Source organism: Camelus bactrianus, chromosome 17, assembly GCF_048773025.1.
Source record: "Camelus bactrianus isolate YW-2024 breed Bactrian camel chromosome 17, ASM4877302v1, whole genome shotgun sequence".
Lineage (NCBI taxonomy): Eukaryota > Metazoa > Chordata > Mammalia > Artiodactyla > Camelidae > Camelus > Camelus bactrianus.
The window spans coordinates 36,015,876-36,030,455 of NC_133555.1; the positions used below are offsets into that span (position 1 = coordinate 36,015,876).

At 57.7% G+C, this 14,580-nt stretch overlaps 1 protein-coding gene across 18 annotated transcripts in view; it reads left to right on the forward strand.

The window, feature by feature from the left end:
- Positions 1 to 14,580, forward strand: part of ALS2CL (ALS2 C-terminal like) — a 45,382-nt gene that overhangs the window by 6,077 nt on the left and 24,725 nt on the right. For 17 of the 18 annotated variants that reach the window (XR_012500033.1, XR_012500031.1, XR_012500034.1 and 14 more), the window contains 20 exons: positions 293 to 458; positions 957 to 1,088; positions 1,791 to 1,910; positions 3,395 to 3,453; positions 3,598 to 3,664; positions 4,092 to 4,288; positions 5,356 to 5,421; positions 5,841 to 5,939; positions 6,042 to 6,203; positions 6,929 to 7,040; positions 8,136 to 8,213; positions 9,070 to 9,200; positions 10,344 to 10,517; positions 10,671 to 10,767; positions 10,941 to 11,098; positions 11,636 to 11,704; positions 12,593 to 12,766; positions 13,325 to 13,367; positions 14,204 to 14,265; positions 14,372 to 14,521. Coding sequence is in view for 7 of the 18 variants with exons in the window: in XM_074345038.1 (XP_074201139.1) it covers positions 293 to 458; positions 957 to 1,088; positions 1,791 to 1,910; positions 3,395 to 3,453; positions 3,598 to 3,664; positions 4,092 to 4,288; positions 5,356 to 5,421; positions 5,841 to 5,939; positions 6,042 to 6,203; positions 6,929 to 7,040; positions 8,136 to 8,213; positions 9,070 to 9,200; positions 10,344 to 10,517; positions 10,671 to 10,767; positions 10,941 to 11,098; positions 11,636 to 11,704; positions 12,593 to 12,766; positions 13,325 to 13,367; positions 14,204 to 14,265; positions 14,372 to 14,521 (2,316 nt within the window). In the remaining 11 variants the exon portion in view is untranslated. The remainder of the gene's footprint in view (positions 1 to 292; positions 459 to 956; positions 1,089 to 1,790; positions 1,911 to 3,394; positions 3,454 to 3,597; positions 3,665 to 4,091; positions 4,289 to 5,355; positions 5,422 to 5,840; positions 5,940 to 6,041; positions 6,204 to 6,928; positions 7,041 to 8,135; positions 8,214 to 9,069; positions 9,201 to 10,343; positions 10,518 to 10,670; positions 10,768 to 10,940; positions 11,099 to 11,635; positions 11,705 to 12,592; positions 12,767 to 13,324; positions 13,368 to 14,203; positions 14,266 to 14,371; positions 14,522 to 14,580) is intronic. The other variant, XM_074345042.1, reaches the window with a different exon arrangement.

The window sequence follows — 14,580 nt, forward strand, 5'->3', positions numbered from 1 at the left end:
AGAGAGGGAGGGAAGCCTAGTGAGGCCTTGAGCAGAATCTGGATACCAGCTTGGGGAGGAGCGACCCTGAGGCCGGGAAGCATTCCCACTCAGAGTGGGCAGTTGTAATCAGTGATCCCTTCAAACTCTGAGATACTGCTACCAGGTCTCCAAGGGGGTGACTCAGCCACTGTTTTCCTGGTGGGAGAGATATTTGGGATCTGGGACATTAGCCAGGCAGGGGGTCGAAGGTGGTGGGTGCGGAAACGGAGGAGGGGAGAGTGACGGGGTGTGTGGCCTTCCCTCCACTCAGCGAGTACTGGCGGAGCCAGCGGAAGGAGCTGCGGCAGCTCCTGTCGGGCATGAGTTCAGAGGGCTCGGTGGGCACGGCACTGGGCCAGGCCCTCCGCCAGCCGCTTACCCATCACGTGCAGCAGTACGTGCTCCTCCTGCTGAGACTTGGGGACACTGTCGGCGAGGTAGGTAGCAGGGGTGACGAGGTTGGGGGTGGGGCAGGTACTGGTTACCAGGCCTATCTCCTGTGGGAAAGCTGAGGCTAAGGGAGGCAGAAATGGGGTCCTGGCTCAGGGGACCTGCCTTACTCTGGAACCCTGGTTTGAGAAGGACCTGACCATGCCTTGGGGACAGAGCCCTGTTCTAGGGGGTTTGAAGGGATGTGAACTTGCCCTGGGGTATCTCAGGTACATGAGTCAACAGAGGCCCAGAGAGCAGATGTAGAATCAGGTACTGGGTAACAGGACCCAGGTGGGGGAATCATTGAATAGTTCTGAATCCCCTGGGAGCATCCTCCAACAGGCCCCTCCCTGGAGGAGGAGCTGGGAAGGCTAAAAAGGCAAACTTTGGTTTAGACCAAGACCTCCTGACCAGCTGGGGCCAGGCCAAGGATGGGGCAGCCATCACAGGGTGGGGGCAGGTTCTTATAAGCCCCTTGCCCTGGCTTCTCTGTCCCCCCGCAGCGTGACCCCGCCCGAGAGCTGGTGGTACACGCAGCCACTCTCTTTGGGAACCTGCAGTCCTTCATGAGGCAGGCGCTGGACCAGGCCTTGGCCACGCAGGCCCTCTGGCACACCTTGAGCAGCCGTCTGAGGGTGAGTTCGAAGCCTGAGGGGCGGTCAAGGAAGAGGTTCCTGTCGGCCAGGGGCCGGCCAGATGGCTCGAGCTTCCTGCGGTGTTCTCTGCACCTGAGCCTCCCCATCTGGAGGGTGGGGGCTGAAGCAGGTGTCTGAGTTCCTTCTGTCCAGCCATCCTCACCCATTTGCTGAGTGCCTCCTGGGCCAGGATGTGAGCTGCAGGCTCTGGGGAAGGGTGGTCAGCAGAATTCACCCTCTCTCCTGGGATATCGCTGAATGATCACACCCCTGCATCACTGCCCACCACGGCCTGTACTGTCCCTGCAGGGGGGAGAGTTCTTGGTGCCCTGAGAGGGCGTAACAGGCTTGGAGCCCAGTGCCGACTGTTAGGAGGACAAGTGAAGGGGATAAGACTAGCCAAAAAGAAGCAGAGGTGGTAGAACCCTAAATGAGTGTTGGTGGGATTGACTGGGGCCGTGGCTCGAGATGGGGTGGAGGAGGACAAAGTGAGGCTTCAAGAGATGTTGTGCTGTCCTGCTGGGAGGAGCCAGGAATGACACCCCCTACCTCAGAGCCCCAGTGCCCATCACGGACTTGGGGGCCTCCAGGAGTTGCTCAGAGTGCGGGGGAGGTGTCTGGGGCAGAGGCAGGCAGTGGAGTGGCCGGCAGTGTCCAGGACAGGGGTCCCTGATTCTTGCACCTCCCTCCTCGCCTCACCAGGATGTGCTCTGCACCCCTGCTCGCCGACTCTTGCAAGATAGCCAGGACTCACCCGTGACGGTCACCCCGCTGCGGGCAGAGCGCGCGCTGCTCTTTGATGATGCCCTTGTCCTGCTGCAGGTGAGGGCGGGGGCTGGAAGGAGGCCTTGGGACCACAGTGGGGGTCTAGGGGTGGTAGAAAAAAGGAGTGGGGAAGAGACACGTAAGTGGAAGTGAGAACTTGGGCCCGGGGTGGGGGTGATGGGGCGGAAGGGCAAGGTGCTGGGGTGGGGGCAGCAGGTGGAGCCATCCCTGAAGCAGTGTGGGCTGTGGGGAGAGGCTACTCGAGGGGCACCCAGCCTCAGCGCTCCCCAGCTGGCGCCCCTGCTAAATGTCTTCAGCTTGGCTTCCTTATTTGGAAAATGGGATAATTGTGAATGAGTTTGTCCCTCAGCAGATGCCAGACAACTCTCAGTTCTTTTCCTACAATAGAAAAGGAATCCTGGATGGAGGTCATGGGTGGCCCGTAGTGGCTGAGAAGGTTCTGGACGAACCATTCAGGGCATTTCAAGGCTTCTAGAGAAGCAGCAGCAGGGCCTGGGCTCTCGGCATTACAGAAGTCAGGAGAGCCAGGCCTGGGGTTTGGGATTGTTATGTGTCCTGTAACTTGACTGTGCTCAGTTCCGCCTGAACTCATGCCGCCCTTGTGATAGCCACATCAGTGTCTTCTCTGGTCCCCTGGAATGTCAGCCTGGAACTCCCCTACATGCTCTACCAAACTTGTATCTCCCAAAGTCTGGTTTTGGGGTTTTGACTCAGTTTGAGTTTCCCTCCACTCCTGGCTTCACCCTCTGTGCTCCAGGTACACTGAGGAGATACTGCCACTTAAAGGTCCTGAGTGCTTTCCCACCTCTGGAGCTTAGCACGCCCTGTTGTCTCTGCTGGACCCTCTCTTGTCTATGGCTTGTGTCTGGTGCACTTCTCCTCCCCTTCAGGCCTGGGCCTGGTGTCGCCTCCGCCTGTGGCAGTGGGGCAGGCAGGAGGTCGCGCCACAAAATCTCCCAGAGGAAGGGACATTCAGTCTGGTTCTCAGAGTAGGGATGGCACTCCAGTAGAAGGACAGCACAAGCAAAGGCTCAGACTGGGGAGAGTTTGGGGAGAGCTGGAGGTGTGGGTACGTGCGGAGAGGGTGAGGTGGGGTGCACGTGAGTCAGAGTGGTTCATGAGGCTCAGGTGTCAGGCTCAGCAGTGAGGTCTCCATCCCCCAGGCAGTAGGGACCCTAGGGAGGTTTCCAGCAGGGGCTGACAGGGTCCAAGCTGCTTTTCCAGAAGACTACTCTGGTGACCCTGATGGAGCAGGATGTAGGGAGTGTGGGGGGAACTGATCCCAGGTTTCCCACCAGGCCTTCAGGTGGGAAGGGAGATAAAGGTGCTGTCTGGGAGGTAGAGGTGCTCTCTTGAAGATAGGGAACAGGCAGGGGTGGTGAGGGACTCAGTGCTGGGCATGCTAGGTTGAGCACAGCCTGGGGACAGCCCAGCAGGCTGGTGCATGGGAGCAAGGCCAGACCAGAGGAGCAGGTGAATGTCTAGGCTCTGGACGACACCTGTGCCCCATCTTCTTCCAGGGCAACAATGTCCACACCTTTGATCTGAAGCTGATGTGGGTGGAACCTGGGCAGGACGGGTGAGCACTCCTAACCAGCGACACCCAGGCCTTCCCTCCCTCCACCCCATGAAACCTGCCTGCACCCCAGGGCTCGGACTTGAGCCCTCCCCCAGCACCCTCCTGGACAGAGCTGGGGCCTACCCGTCACTTCTGTCTGTCTAGGTGCACGTTTCACCTTCTCACACCCGAGGAAGCGTTCTCCTTTTGCTCCAAGGACCCCGAGGGCCAGGTGAATGTGGTTGAACTATGAATTTGGGGAGTGGGTTGAGGGGAGTGAAGGAAGGCGGCTCCAGGGGACAACCCTGGAGGCTCCTTGGGAGTGTCAGGCCTCTGGGGTCATGGTCAGAGTGGGTCAGCAGTCAGCCCAGGCTCAGGCATCAGAATGCTGTAGAGAACAGGTGTTTTTCTTTGTGAAGCCAGGACTGGGGCCTTTGTTGACTCCTGTCTAGTGGTTTTGTTTGGCCCCTCCGGGCAGGTTCTGAAACTGCAGACAAGCATCTCAGGTCTGGATGAAGCCTAGGGAACAGCGTGGAGCAGTTGAAATTTCCCCCAAGTGACAGAAGGCGATGGGGGGTACCTGGAGCCACCCCAGAAGGCTTCCTAGAGAGGCTGCCTCCAGCAGCAGTGACCTGTCCTGTGTTTCCCTGTCCCCCCAGGTGGCCTGGCAGTGGAAGGTTACCCAGGCTGTGTGCCAGGCCTTGCGTGGGAAGAAGGACTTCCCGGTGCTGGGGGCGGGCCCTGAGCCTTCCGAACCCCCCACCTGCCGCTGTGGAGCATACACCTTCTACGCAGAGGGCCGCTTCTGCCAGGCCACCTACGAGGGCGAGTGGTACTGGGGCAGGCCCCATGGCAAGTGAGTGACCGAGGCTCTGGGCCAAGCAAGGCAGTGTTGGATCCTTCTGGGAGTCTGAGGGGCAGATGGGACCCGGATGGGCCTAATTGCCTTGGGACATGAACCAAAGGCTGTTATTCCCTGTGGTCAATTCTGTTTGTCTCCCAGAGTCTCTCTTAAGTCCTCTTGGACAGGACCTGGCCCATAGTAGGTCTGTGCCAAATACAGTCATATTGGCGGTGACTCTGGAGAGCGTGGGGCAGACATCAGGTAGCCGGCCTGTGGGACCTGCAGTTACCGTTCTGTTCTCAGGCGGGTGAAAGAATAATTCTCATGTCTACGCAGCATTGTCTGGTGGTGGTAAAAATGGTCTGCAGACATTCTGTCTTCATTAATCTTTATAAGAATGCTCTAGGGGAGTGTTGTCACCCCCTTTAGAGGTAGGGAAACGAAGGCCCAGAGACTGGCATGACTTGCCCAAGGTCTCAGAGCAGGTTCTAGAGTAAGCCTGGTCTCAACTGCAGGTCTCCAGGACCCCACAGGCAGGTAGGCTTTTGAAGAACGTGTGGCACCACCCTATGCTACAGCCAGAGAAACCAGGGCCCAGAAAGCAGAAAGGACTCACTGAGGTTACACTTGCAAGCATTCCACTAGATTCTGATACCATGCCTGCTTCCAGAAAGGGTGTAAGGAAGCTTGTGAGCAGAAACACAGAAAAAGCAATGCCATGTCACAGAAGGAGAGGGTGGTAAGGATCCCACTGACTAGCACTTGGCTTGAGCTTGAAGTTTAGCTCTGAGCTTCCTTTTGGTCAAGGGGATAAGGGAACCTGGTTGCTTCCAGAGCTCCCTCTGTTGGGTGTGGAGTGTGCTCTGTGAGGCTGCTGGGTCAGTTATGGCAGGAGTAAGAAAGGGCTGAGAGCCCCTGTGGGGTCATAGAGCTCAGAGAAGAGGACCAGGTAGGGGCAGAGAGTCCAGTCCAAGGGGAGTTGAGGTCTCAGAGAGGGTGGAGGCTGGCTGGGGATCCTGTGTGTGTGGAAGGATGGGTCTGGTGGGCCTGATGCCTGTGGACCTCAACTTGTGTTCCAGGGGAACCCTGAAGTGGCCAGATGGGCAGAATCATGTGGGAGATTTCTGCCAGGGCCTGGAACACGGGTAAGGCTGGGGCTGATGTGGGACTGTGTTGGGCAGGCAGTGGTTTCCTCCCCCACTGCCATCACCAGCCTGGCCCTGTCCTAAATTCCCAAACCTCAGGCAGGAACTTAGAGGCCATCTGTTCCAGCTCCCCTTGCTGTCCGAAAGGGGAAACTAAGCCCTGAGGAGGGGACGGGTCATGAGGGAGTGGCCCAGGGCCAGAAAGCCCTCCCAGGGTGCATGGGGGGTTGGGTGGGTGGGGTGGAGGCGAGGCGTCCTGAGGGGCCCTTGGGAAGAAAAAGGGTCTGAGCACCTGTCAGATTCTCATCATCTGAGGAGGCCCCCTTGGAGGCAGGGACACTTCTGGGTGGCATAAAGGGAGTGTGATGGGTGTCTCAGGCCCTGTGCCGAATTCCCTCCCCACCCACCCACACTGACAGCTTTGGCATCCGCCTGGTGCCCCAGGCCTCCGAGGACAAGTTTGACTGTTACAAGTGCCACTGGCGGGAAGGCAGCATGTGCGGCTATGGCATCTGTGAGTAAGTGACTCCCGGCCTGATGGCGGGGTGGGCTTGTGGGACAGGCACATCCCCTGGGCTGAGCTCTGGGAGGCAGGGCGAGCCACTGGTGGTCCTTTCCAGGTACAGCACCAACGAGGTGTACAAGGGCTACTTCCAAGAGGGCCTGCGGCATGGATTTGGGGTCCTCGAGAGCGCCCCTCAGGCCCCTCAGCCCTGCAAGTACACAGGCCACTGGGAGAGGGGTCAGAGGAGCGGCTATGGCATCGAGGAGGACAGTGACAGGTGAGCTCCCCGCAGCCCCCCACTTCCCCCACGGGACTGAGGAGGCAGAGAGGACCCTTGCAGACCAAGTGCCTCAGGGCCTGGGTTCCCTGTTGTCAGTGGGTCCACTCTGTCTGTCCCCAGGGCCTCTCTGAAGCCCCTCACTTCCTCTCCACTCCTTGGTTGTTGCTGAGCTGAGGATGAGGGACCCCTGACCTCCCTGACTGCAGGAGCCCTCCCACCTCCTGGCCTCTCCTTGCTCTGTTGGAGGAGTTTCTGATCCTCTGATCTGTTCCCATCAAAGGATCACAACCCTTCTAGGCTTTCTGGGCTATGAGACAAAGCCTGGGGTCCTTGGCCTGGCATTTGAGGCCTTGCCTGCTCCTCTGACCTCGCCTTTGCTGTGCCGCCTGTGCGCCCCCGGCCTTCTAGAGCCCCGAGCGTCCCCACATATCTGCCGTACACTCCTGCCTCCATGGCTCTGCACACGTGTAAATGGACCCCCACTCCATCTGTACTTCCCGCCACCTCCTGCAGAAAGCCTGCCAGGTTGCCCTCCCCATGCCAGGCTCCCTCCCTCCTCCACACTCTGTTCCTCTCACCCGCCCTATGTCTGACTTGAGTGGATTCAGGCCATGTCATGGCTCCTATCTGACCCCCACCCCAACCCCAGCCCCATGCCAGCAGAGCACAGAGAAGGTGCATGGGAACAGTTCTGGTCCAACTCTGGCCATACTCCCCCGCAGGGGTGAGCGCTATATTGGCATGTGGCAGGCTGACCAGCGCCATGGCCCAGGGGTCATGGTCACCCAGGCGGGCGTCTGCTACCAGGGGACCTTCCAGGCAGACAAGATAGTGGTGAGTGGCGTGACCCATGTGAGGTACTCTCTCCCTCCACCCGGGCTGAATTCTGGAGCCTCCCTGCTCTGGGGGGTCCCAAAGCTGAGCAGGGGCCAGTCAGGGGTGGATGGAGCAGGTGCTGGAGGGAGCCTGAACCTGGGCAGGAGTCCAGTTCTGCCACCCGCCTACCCTGTCCTCGATCAAGTCCCTGCCCCTCCCAGCCTCAGTTTTCCCATAGGTAGCTCAGGTTAACTGCTTGTTGTGAGGAATCACTGAGATAGCAGTGGTGAAGTGCATGGTGGTGGTGATGCCGGCAGCCTCCACAACTGACCTTCCCAGACCCCTAACTAGATGCCTAGCTCTGGGCTAAGCCTCCCAGCATGGTCTCGTGGGATCTTCCCAGTAGCTCTGGGGTCATGTCGTTGTCCCTAGTGTGTCAGTGATAAATGTGAGGCTCAGAGAGGTCCGAGAACCTGCCCAAGGTCACATTCTATTGAGTGGCAGAGCTGAGAGCAGCCAGCACACCAGCCCTCACCTTCTGCATCACCCACACCCTGCCAGGTTCTTGGTGCGTGGTGGGGCTCTGGACTGATGGCTGTTATTGTTATTGTGGCTTGTTTGTTTATCTATATTTTGTTCTAGAAAGGATTAAAGGAGGAAGAAAAGACAAGAATAGGTACATAAAATAGAATCAGAAGTGAGTAGAACACAAATTGGATCCCATTTGGCTCTGAGCTTTCTGGCATCCAGTGCAGCAAGGGAGCCTGGTCAGCTCCACTGTCCCCGGCGTCAGCGGCAGGGAAGTGGGGATGGTTCAGGAGAAGCCCAGCACTTCCTGAGCTGTAGGTGGGAAGGAAGGGTCCCCCAGGAGGCTTCCTGAGACAGACCACTGGAGGGGAGAGCCAGGTCCCTGGGTGTCGGTCAAGGTAACCCAGGGACGAGGTCCATGGGGCTGGGCCAAGGGCTACATCCCATGTAGGCACAGTCCTGGGAGGTGTGACAGGGCTCAGGACCCTTGTGCTGTGGGTCACTGCCTGCCTCCCTGACCCCCAACCCCTGGTCTCTGGCCCTTCCTAACCCGCTGCTGCTTCTCTCCCCGGCTTCCTTCCCTAGGGCCCAGGGATCCTTCTCTCTGACGATGACTCCTTGTATGAGGGCACCTTCACCAGGGGCCTGACCCTCTTGGGGAAGGTGAGAGCCACTGAGATCCTACTCCACTCCCTGCCCAGGTCTTGGCTGGAGTCTAATCTCCCTGCTTGGAGCCAGGGCTGAGGGTACAGGCTGAAGGTAGGGGAGGAGCTCTCCCATCTCCATTACATCCAGGAGGCAGGTACAGCGACCCCCTCCCTGCTGCAGAGGTGTGATTTGATCCGGTGTGAGTCAAGAGGGGACAGGTGGGCTTGCCTTGGGTATAGAGGGTGCTGGTGGTCTCCTGGCTGTGTTCCCTACTGCCCTCAAGTTGGGGATCCACCCCGTTCATCACCACCATCAATGCCTGGAGGCATTGTCTTTCAGTGTGTTCCTGCCCAAGCTGACCCAGCAAAAGACAATTGTGTCCCTAATGGGGCATTTGAAAATGTGGGGACTATTTTGGTTTCCTAATGACTGGACGTCACTGTGGCATCTAACGGGTGGAGACCAGGAATGCTGTGAATGGGATAGCCCCGTGCAGCCAGGAGTTGACCTCCTCAAGGCCAGACATACTTCCTGCCCTCCCTAGGCCTCTGCCTACTTCTGGACTTACCCCCATGCCAGCCCCACAGTGGTGGTCCTCCCCACTCTGACCTCTGAGTCCCTCCTCTGTCTCCCTTCCCATCTCCTACCTCAGAGATGAGCCCCTTGGTGGTGGGCACAGCTCTTGGTCAGGGGCTTCTGCAGGGGTGGAAGATTATGGGCCTCTCAGGGTGGGATAGGTTGAATGGATCGTGGGAAGGCTGCCCACCAGTCCATAGCCTCTGTGACCCAGGATGGACAGGTATGATTGGATGGAAGGGCAGGTGGACAGACAGATGGACAGACATTCCCGTAATCCTCTCCTGACTTCCAGGGCAAGGTCACCTTCCCCAATGGCATCACCCTGGAGGGCTCTTTCAGCACTGGGGCAGGGAGAGGACTGCATACGCAGGGCGTGCTGGACACAGCTGCCCTCCCTCCAGACCCAAGCAGCACCTGCAAGAGGTGAGAGCCTGGCTGTGCATTCCACAGCCTGTCTGGGGGTGTGTCTGTGTGTCTGTGTCTCCACCCCAAGGACTCAGGTCTCATTAGAAGGGCTCCTCTGTTCTTCCAATTAGCTCTTTGGAGAGTTCAGGGAGCTCAGGTCATGCAACCGTAACTCCATATGCCATAAAACTGGAGTAAAATATTATGTGTAGGCTTTGCTTAGACCTTACTTTTTTTCCAGGAAGGGTACAAGGCAGTTTATGAAACAAAACAGACAAACAAGAATAAAATAGGAAATAAAAGTCTGAGTTGAACTGAAAAGAAAGGGAAGTGCAGGTAGGCCCTACGACAGTTATGACCATGTATTGGCCTGGCTCTGAGTTCCCTGGCAGACAAGATGAAGAAGGAAACTTGTTAAGTGGAATCACTGTCCCTATCATAGGATATCTGAGAAGGGGATAGAATAGGGACAGGGCTCTTCCTTAGAAAACTGTGTTCAAGTCGTGGCTCTTGTTATGTTGTTGAGGTGTGGGTGGTGGTTCTAATGGTGCCAGCTAGCATTTCGGATGTGGGGAGGAGATACAGGTGATTACTTGACCCATCGTCCCTGCATGTTTCTTTTCCCTGACGGTAGGACCTAGAAGTGGACAGCAAACCCTAGGGACATTACCCAGCCTGGGTAGGGTGCAGGTGTAGGAAAATCTGTGAGCATGACATGGAGGGCAGTGTTTACTAGACACACACACAGCCCGACCCCTGGGCCTGTTGGCCAAACTTGGGAAGGAACCAGGTGTGGTGGGAGGGAGAGTGGGATCTTGTGGCAAGGGAATCCTGGGCTTCAGGCCCTGGTCTCTCTTAGGCCAAGACCTCACTCTCTGGGCTTGGTGTCCAGCTCTGCAGCTCTTTCTTTCTCATTTCCAGGGCTCTGTGTGCCCCCTCCCTCTTCTCTATCATGGAGTAGATTCTCTCTGTCCCTTCTCTGCCTGTCCTTTCTCCTCCTGGAGCCCTGGAGGTCAGGCCCTTCTGCATTCCTCTGTCCATCTGCCCTACCCAGGCCCTGACTCTAGGCTGGGTGGGATATCCCCACCTCTCCAAGGGCTGGGCAGGGTCCTGCCCAACATGAGTCCATCCCTATCCCGTTTCCCGCCACCTCCATCGCAGGCAGCTGGGTCTGGGTGCCTTCCCTGTGGAAAGCCGCTGGCAGGGCGTCTATGGCCCCTTTGGGGACTTTATTCGTGCTGGCTGCCCCGGAGACCTGCGGGAGGCCCTGCTGGGCTTCCATGTGCAGAGCTCGAGGGAGCTGCGCAAGTCCCAGGAGTACCTGTGCTGCGAGAGGTGAGGCCCAGGCGTGCATGGGCGTGTGTATCCACGGGGCATCCAGAGAGCTGGTGCTGGGGTCAGTGGGACTCTGAGTGGGCCAGGGAGGAAGGCTTCCCAGAGGAGGTGGGCCCGGGCATCGGTGAGAGACACATGTGCGTGGTGCCCCAGGACCCACCCCGAGGACTGCGTGGGCAGGATGGAGGACATCCTGGAGGAGCTGCTGCAGCACCGGGAGCCTGAGGCCCTGCAGCAGTACCTCAGGAAGGTGAGGGTTCCAGGGGAGGTTACTGAGCAGAGGGGACAGGCCTGTGGGCCCTTTCTGAGAGGGCCTCGGTATTCCCATCTAAGAAATGGGAGCAGTCTTGTGGTCTTGCCTGGGTATGCTGTGCTGCGGCCCCTGGTGCTGAGCATCTCTTTGCTGCCTTTTCACCTGCCCAGGCTCTGAGCAACTCACTGCACCCGCTGGGAAAGCTGCTCCAGACGCTGATGCTGACCTTCCAGGCCACATACACAGGCATCGGGGCCAACAAGCACCTGCAGGGGCTGGCGCAGGAGGAGGTGAAGCAGCACGCCCGGGAACTCTGGGCTGCCTACAGGTGAGCTTGGCGGCACGTGGGGACAGCCACTGCCCTGTGACCCCAGCAGGGTGGGGCTCTGCTCTTTCCTAGTGCCTGGGCAGCAGTGGAGCCTCTGCCAGAGGGTGGATTGGTCAGCATGCAGCTGGTGCACACTGAGGTCAGAGGTGATAACAAGGCCTGACCGCAGCCTGCAGCCAGAGTCCAAGCCCCAGTCAGGCCCTAGGCTGGCCCTTGACCCCAGGGGAACTCTAACCCCACTGCAGGCTGAGCCTGACCCTGGACTTAGACCCTATCTCAAGTCCTTGCTGAGCTGTGATGCCATCAAACATTACACACAGGAGCTCGAGACGCTGCAGTTCCTTCTGCTATGGCTTTCCAGGACTCTTGCGTGGACATCCAGTACTTCCAGCCTCCTAATGGCTGAGGTTTCGGAGGCTGGGCTCTGCAGACTTCATGCTCCGTGGTTCTGGGGGGCGCAGCCCACCTGCCTGGCCTTGGGTAGACTCGCATTCTGTGGGAGACGGCAGTTTCACCGCCTCTCTCTTTGGTTTGCAGGGGTCTGCTGCAGGTTGCCTTAGAGCGCAAGGGCCAGGCCCCAGAGGAAGAGGAAGATGCAGAGACAAGGTGACCGCCCCCATGGAGTCTGCAGGTCCTTTCCCCTGATGCAGCCTCACACCTTTGCTCCTGGGGCCTCCCTCAGGGGAAAGGGGCATTTCTGGGGAAGTGCTGGGGTTCATGCTGTTGACCAAACATTGTTCATTGACCCTTCGATGATCAGAAGGACCCATGACCTCAGTTCCTTGATCAACCTGGGAGGGGGCACTGCATGATACAGCAAATGCATCTTTGTTCTAAGCATGTTGTCCCAACCTCATCTGTTGAGTGCACAGATGGTGAGCAGCTGCCCCAGGCACCTCCTTCTCCCTGTGCACAGATGGGGAAACTGAGGTCTGGCAGGGACTGAGCCGGAGGTCACACAGGGCAGGAGTTAAGTGGGTTATTAAATCTGTCTCTCCCAGTCCCCCCAGACCAAACCTTAAAATTTGCCTTCAGATTCCAGGCCTGGAGATCCTGATCGGAGAGGCCCTTCTGTCATTGCATTGCAGGAGGCATGGGAAATGGGGTTAGACATTAGGGAGCACTTGCCCCGAAGTCCTAGGAATCACAGAAAACTAGGAGGCAGAACCGAACTCGCCTGGAATGGCTGCTGAGAGCTTTGCCACAAGTCACATGTCCATTAGGGCCCTGGTTTTGCATTCAATCAGATGGGGATCAAAATCCTGCCCCACCTGCCATATTGGTTCTCAAAATTAAATGAGAGAATGAAGTGGTCTTGGATATCAATTGACTGTGATGTGACTAAGAACAGGCTGGAAAGGATCTTCTCAGGAGTGGAGGAGGGTCACTGTTTGTGGTGGACGAGGAGCTCTGTGGGCTCTTTGAAAGGCAACCCAAGTAGATTCCTCACCATCACCCTGCTGACCCCGACCTGTCCTGATGGCTCTCACTCAGGGACCTGCAGGTGCATGGATTGGTGCTGCCCCTTGTGCTGCCCAGCTTCTACTCAGAGCTCTTCACTCTCTACCTACTTCTTCATGAGAGGGAGGATAGTCTCTACAGCCAGGGCATCGCCAACCTGAGCCTTTTCCCCGACACCAAGCTACTTGAGTTCCTGGACGTGCAGAAGTAAGCTTCACCCCTCCCACCCATCAAACACCACGTTTGCCAGAGTTCTTGTGTAGCAGAGGATACAAACTCAACTCAAATTGTTTTCAGCAAAAAAAGGGGGGGGAGGTTAATTAGCTTATGTACCCAAGAAGTTCTAGAGTGTATTGGGTGTGACTAGATTCAGGTGTGGCTGGATCTAGGTGCTCAACTGCATGATAAAGGGAAGCAACTTCTCTCTTTCTCTGTTGGCCTATCTCTGGTCTACCTTGCTGTCTGGCCCGACCCCCAGGACTTTGCCCTTGAGGGTCCCCTGGCCTACAGCCTTCATCTTCCACTGTGTCCAAGTCCTGCTTGTGTTTTGGGGCCACATGGAGGGAGGCCCTCTCAAGGAGCCCCTCCTGGCCTCCCCTTTCCTGGGCTCCACACAAGCTCTCTGGGATGTCATTGTGTATCCCCTGCCCCTTCCCTGTGCTCAGCCCTGCGGGGGGACATGGGGACACAGGAAATTTGCCCTCTGACCTTAGACCCTGCCCCCTGATCCTGGTAAAACCTCTCATCTTGCTTCTTAAATTTCAGGCATCTGTGGCCCCTCAAGGACCTCACACTGACGACCAATCAGGTGAGAGAGTGAGCCCATCACCTGCCTGGGAGAGGGAGGTCTGAGCCTGAGCGAGGCCCCCAGGTTCGCCCAGGCTTCCAAGCAGCTCCCTGCCTCATGGTCACTGGTCAGAGGCTGCAGAGGAGCTGGGGCAGGGCAGAGGTGGGTGATGGAGGAGATGGCGGGCTTTCTGTGCCATCTGACTCCCATGTGGGTGAGCGCACAGCCACTGTGACCAGGCTTACATGTGGGCTTCACCCCTTTTACTGGCTGTACGACCACGGGCAAGATACTCGATCTCCATGCCTCAGTTTCCCCATCTGTGGTAGTACTCCCTGTTGCAATACTCATGTAATTATCATGGGGGGAAGCAGGCCAGAACACAAGGGCCAGTGGTTCTCAAAGTGTACTTGCCAGGCCAGCAGCATCAGCCTAGATCTTGTTAGAAACGCAGACCAGACCTACTGAGTCAGAAACTCAGGTAATGAACTTGGAATCTGTGTTTCAACAAGCACTGGGGTTCAAGAGCCATTGACATTGGCACTTAGAACTGGGTGGCACCCAGTGACCATTGGCTGTTACCATTTTGTTTATCCATGTTACCAGAATGTTTATCCATTTTGATTCGCTCAGCTTCCTGGAGACCATTTACCCCACCTTACAGTTGAGTAAACTGAGGCTTACAGTGGAGCTGTGACTTACCCTGGGTCACTCAACCCTTTGGGCAGAGCTATGCTGAAACCAGTGATGGGGAAGGGGTGGGTGACGAGGGGCTCAGGGCCAGCCTTGACCCTGGGAGGGAGGAGGTGACAGAGCTGGGGGACTGGGACCTCATCTAACCTGCTTCCCCACCACAGAGATACTCCCTGGTCAGGGACAAGTGCTTCTTGTCAGCCACGGAGTGTCTGCAGAAGATGATGTGAGTCTACACCCTGGGGAGGGTGGGGTGGGAGGCAGGAGTGTTGAGGCCCCTGGTTGGGATTGAACCTGAGGGCCTTGATCTGGAGCCAGCTACCTTGCTGCAGCACCACCGTGGACCCCCGGGAGAAGCTGGAGGTGCTGGAGAGGACGTACGGGGAAATAGAGGCCACCGTGTCGCGGGTGCTGGGCCAGGAGCACAAGCTGCCCATGGATGACCTGCTGCCGCTGCTCATCTATGTGGTGTCACGTGCCCGGTGAGTCCCAGCCAGGCTGGGAGCTGGGGATGGGCTGCAGGAGTTTCCCTTCCCATCCT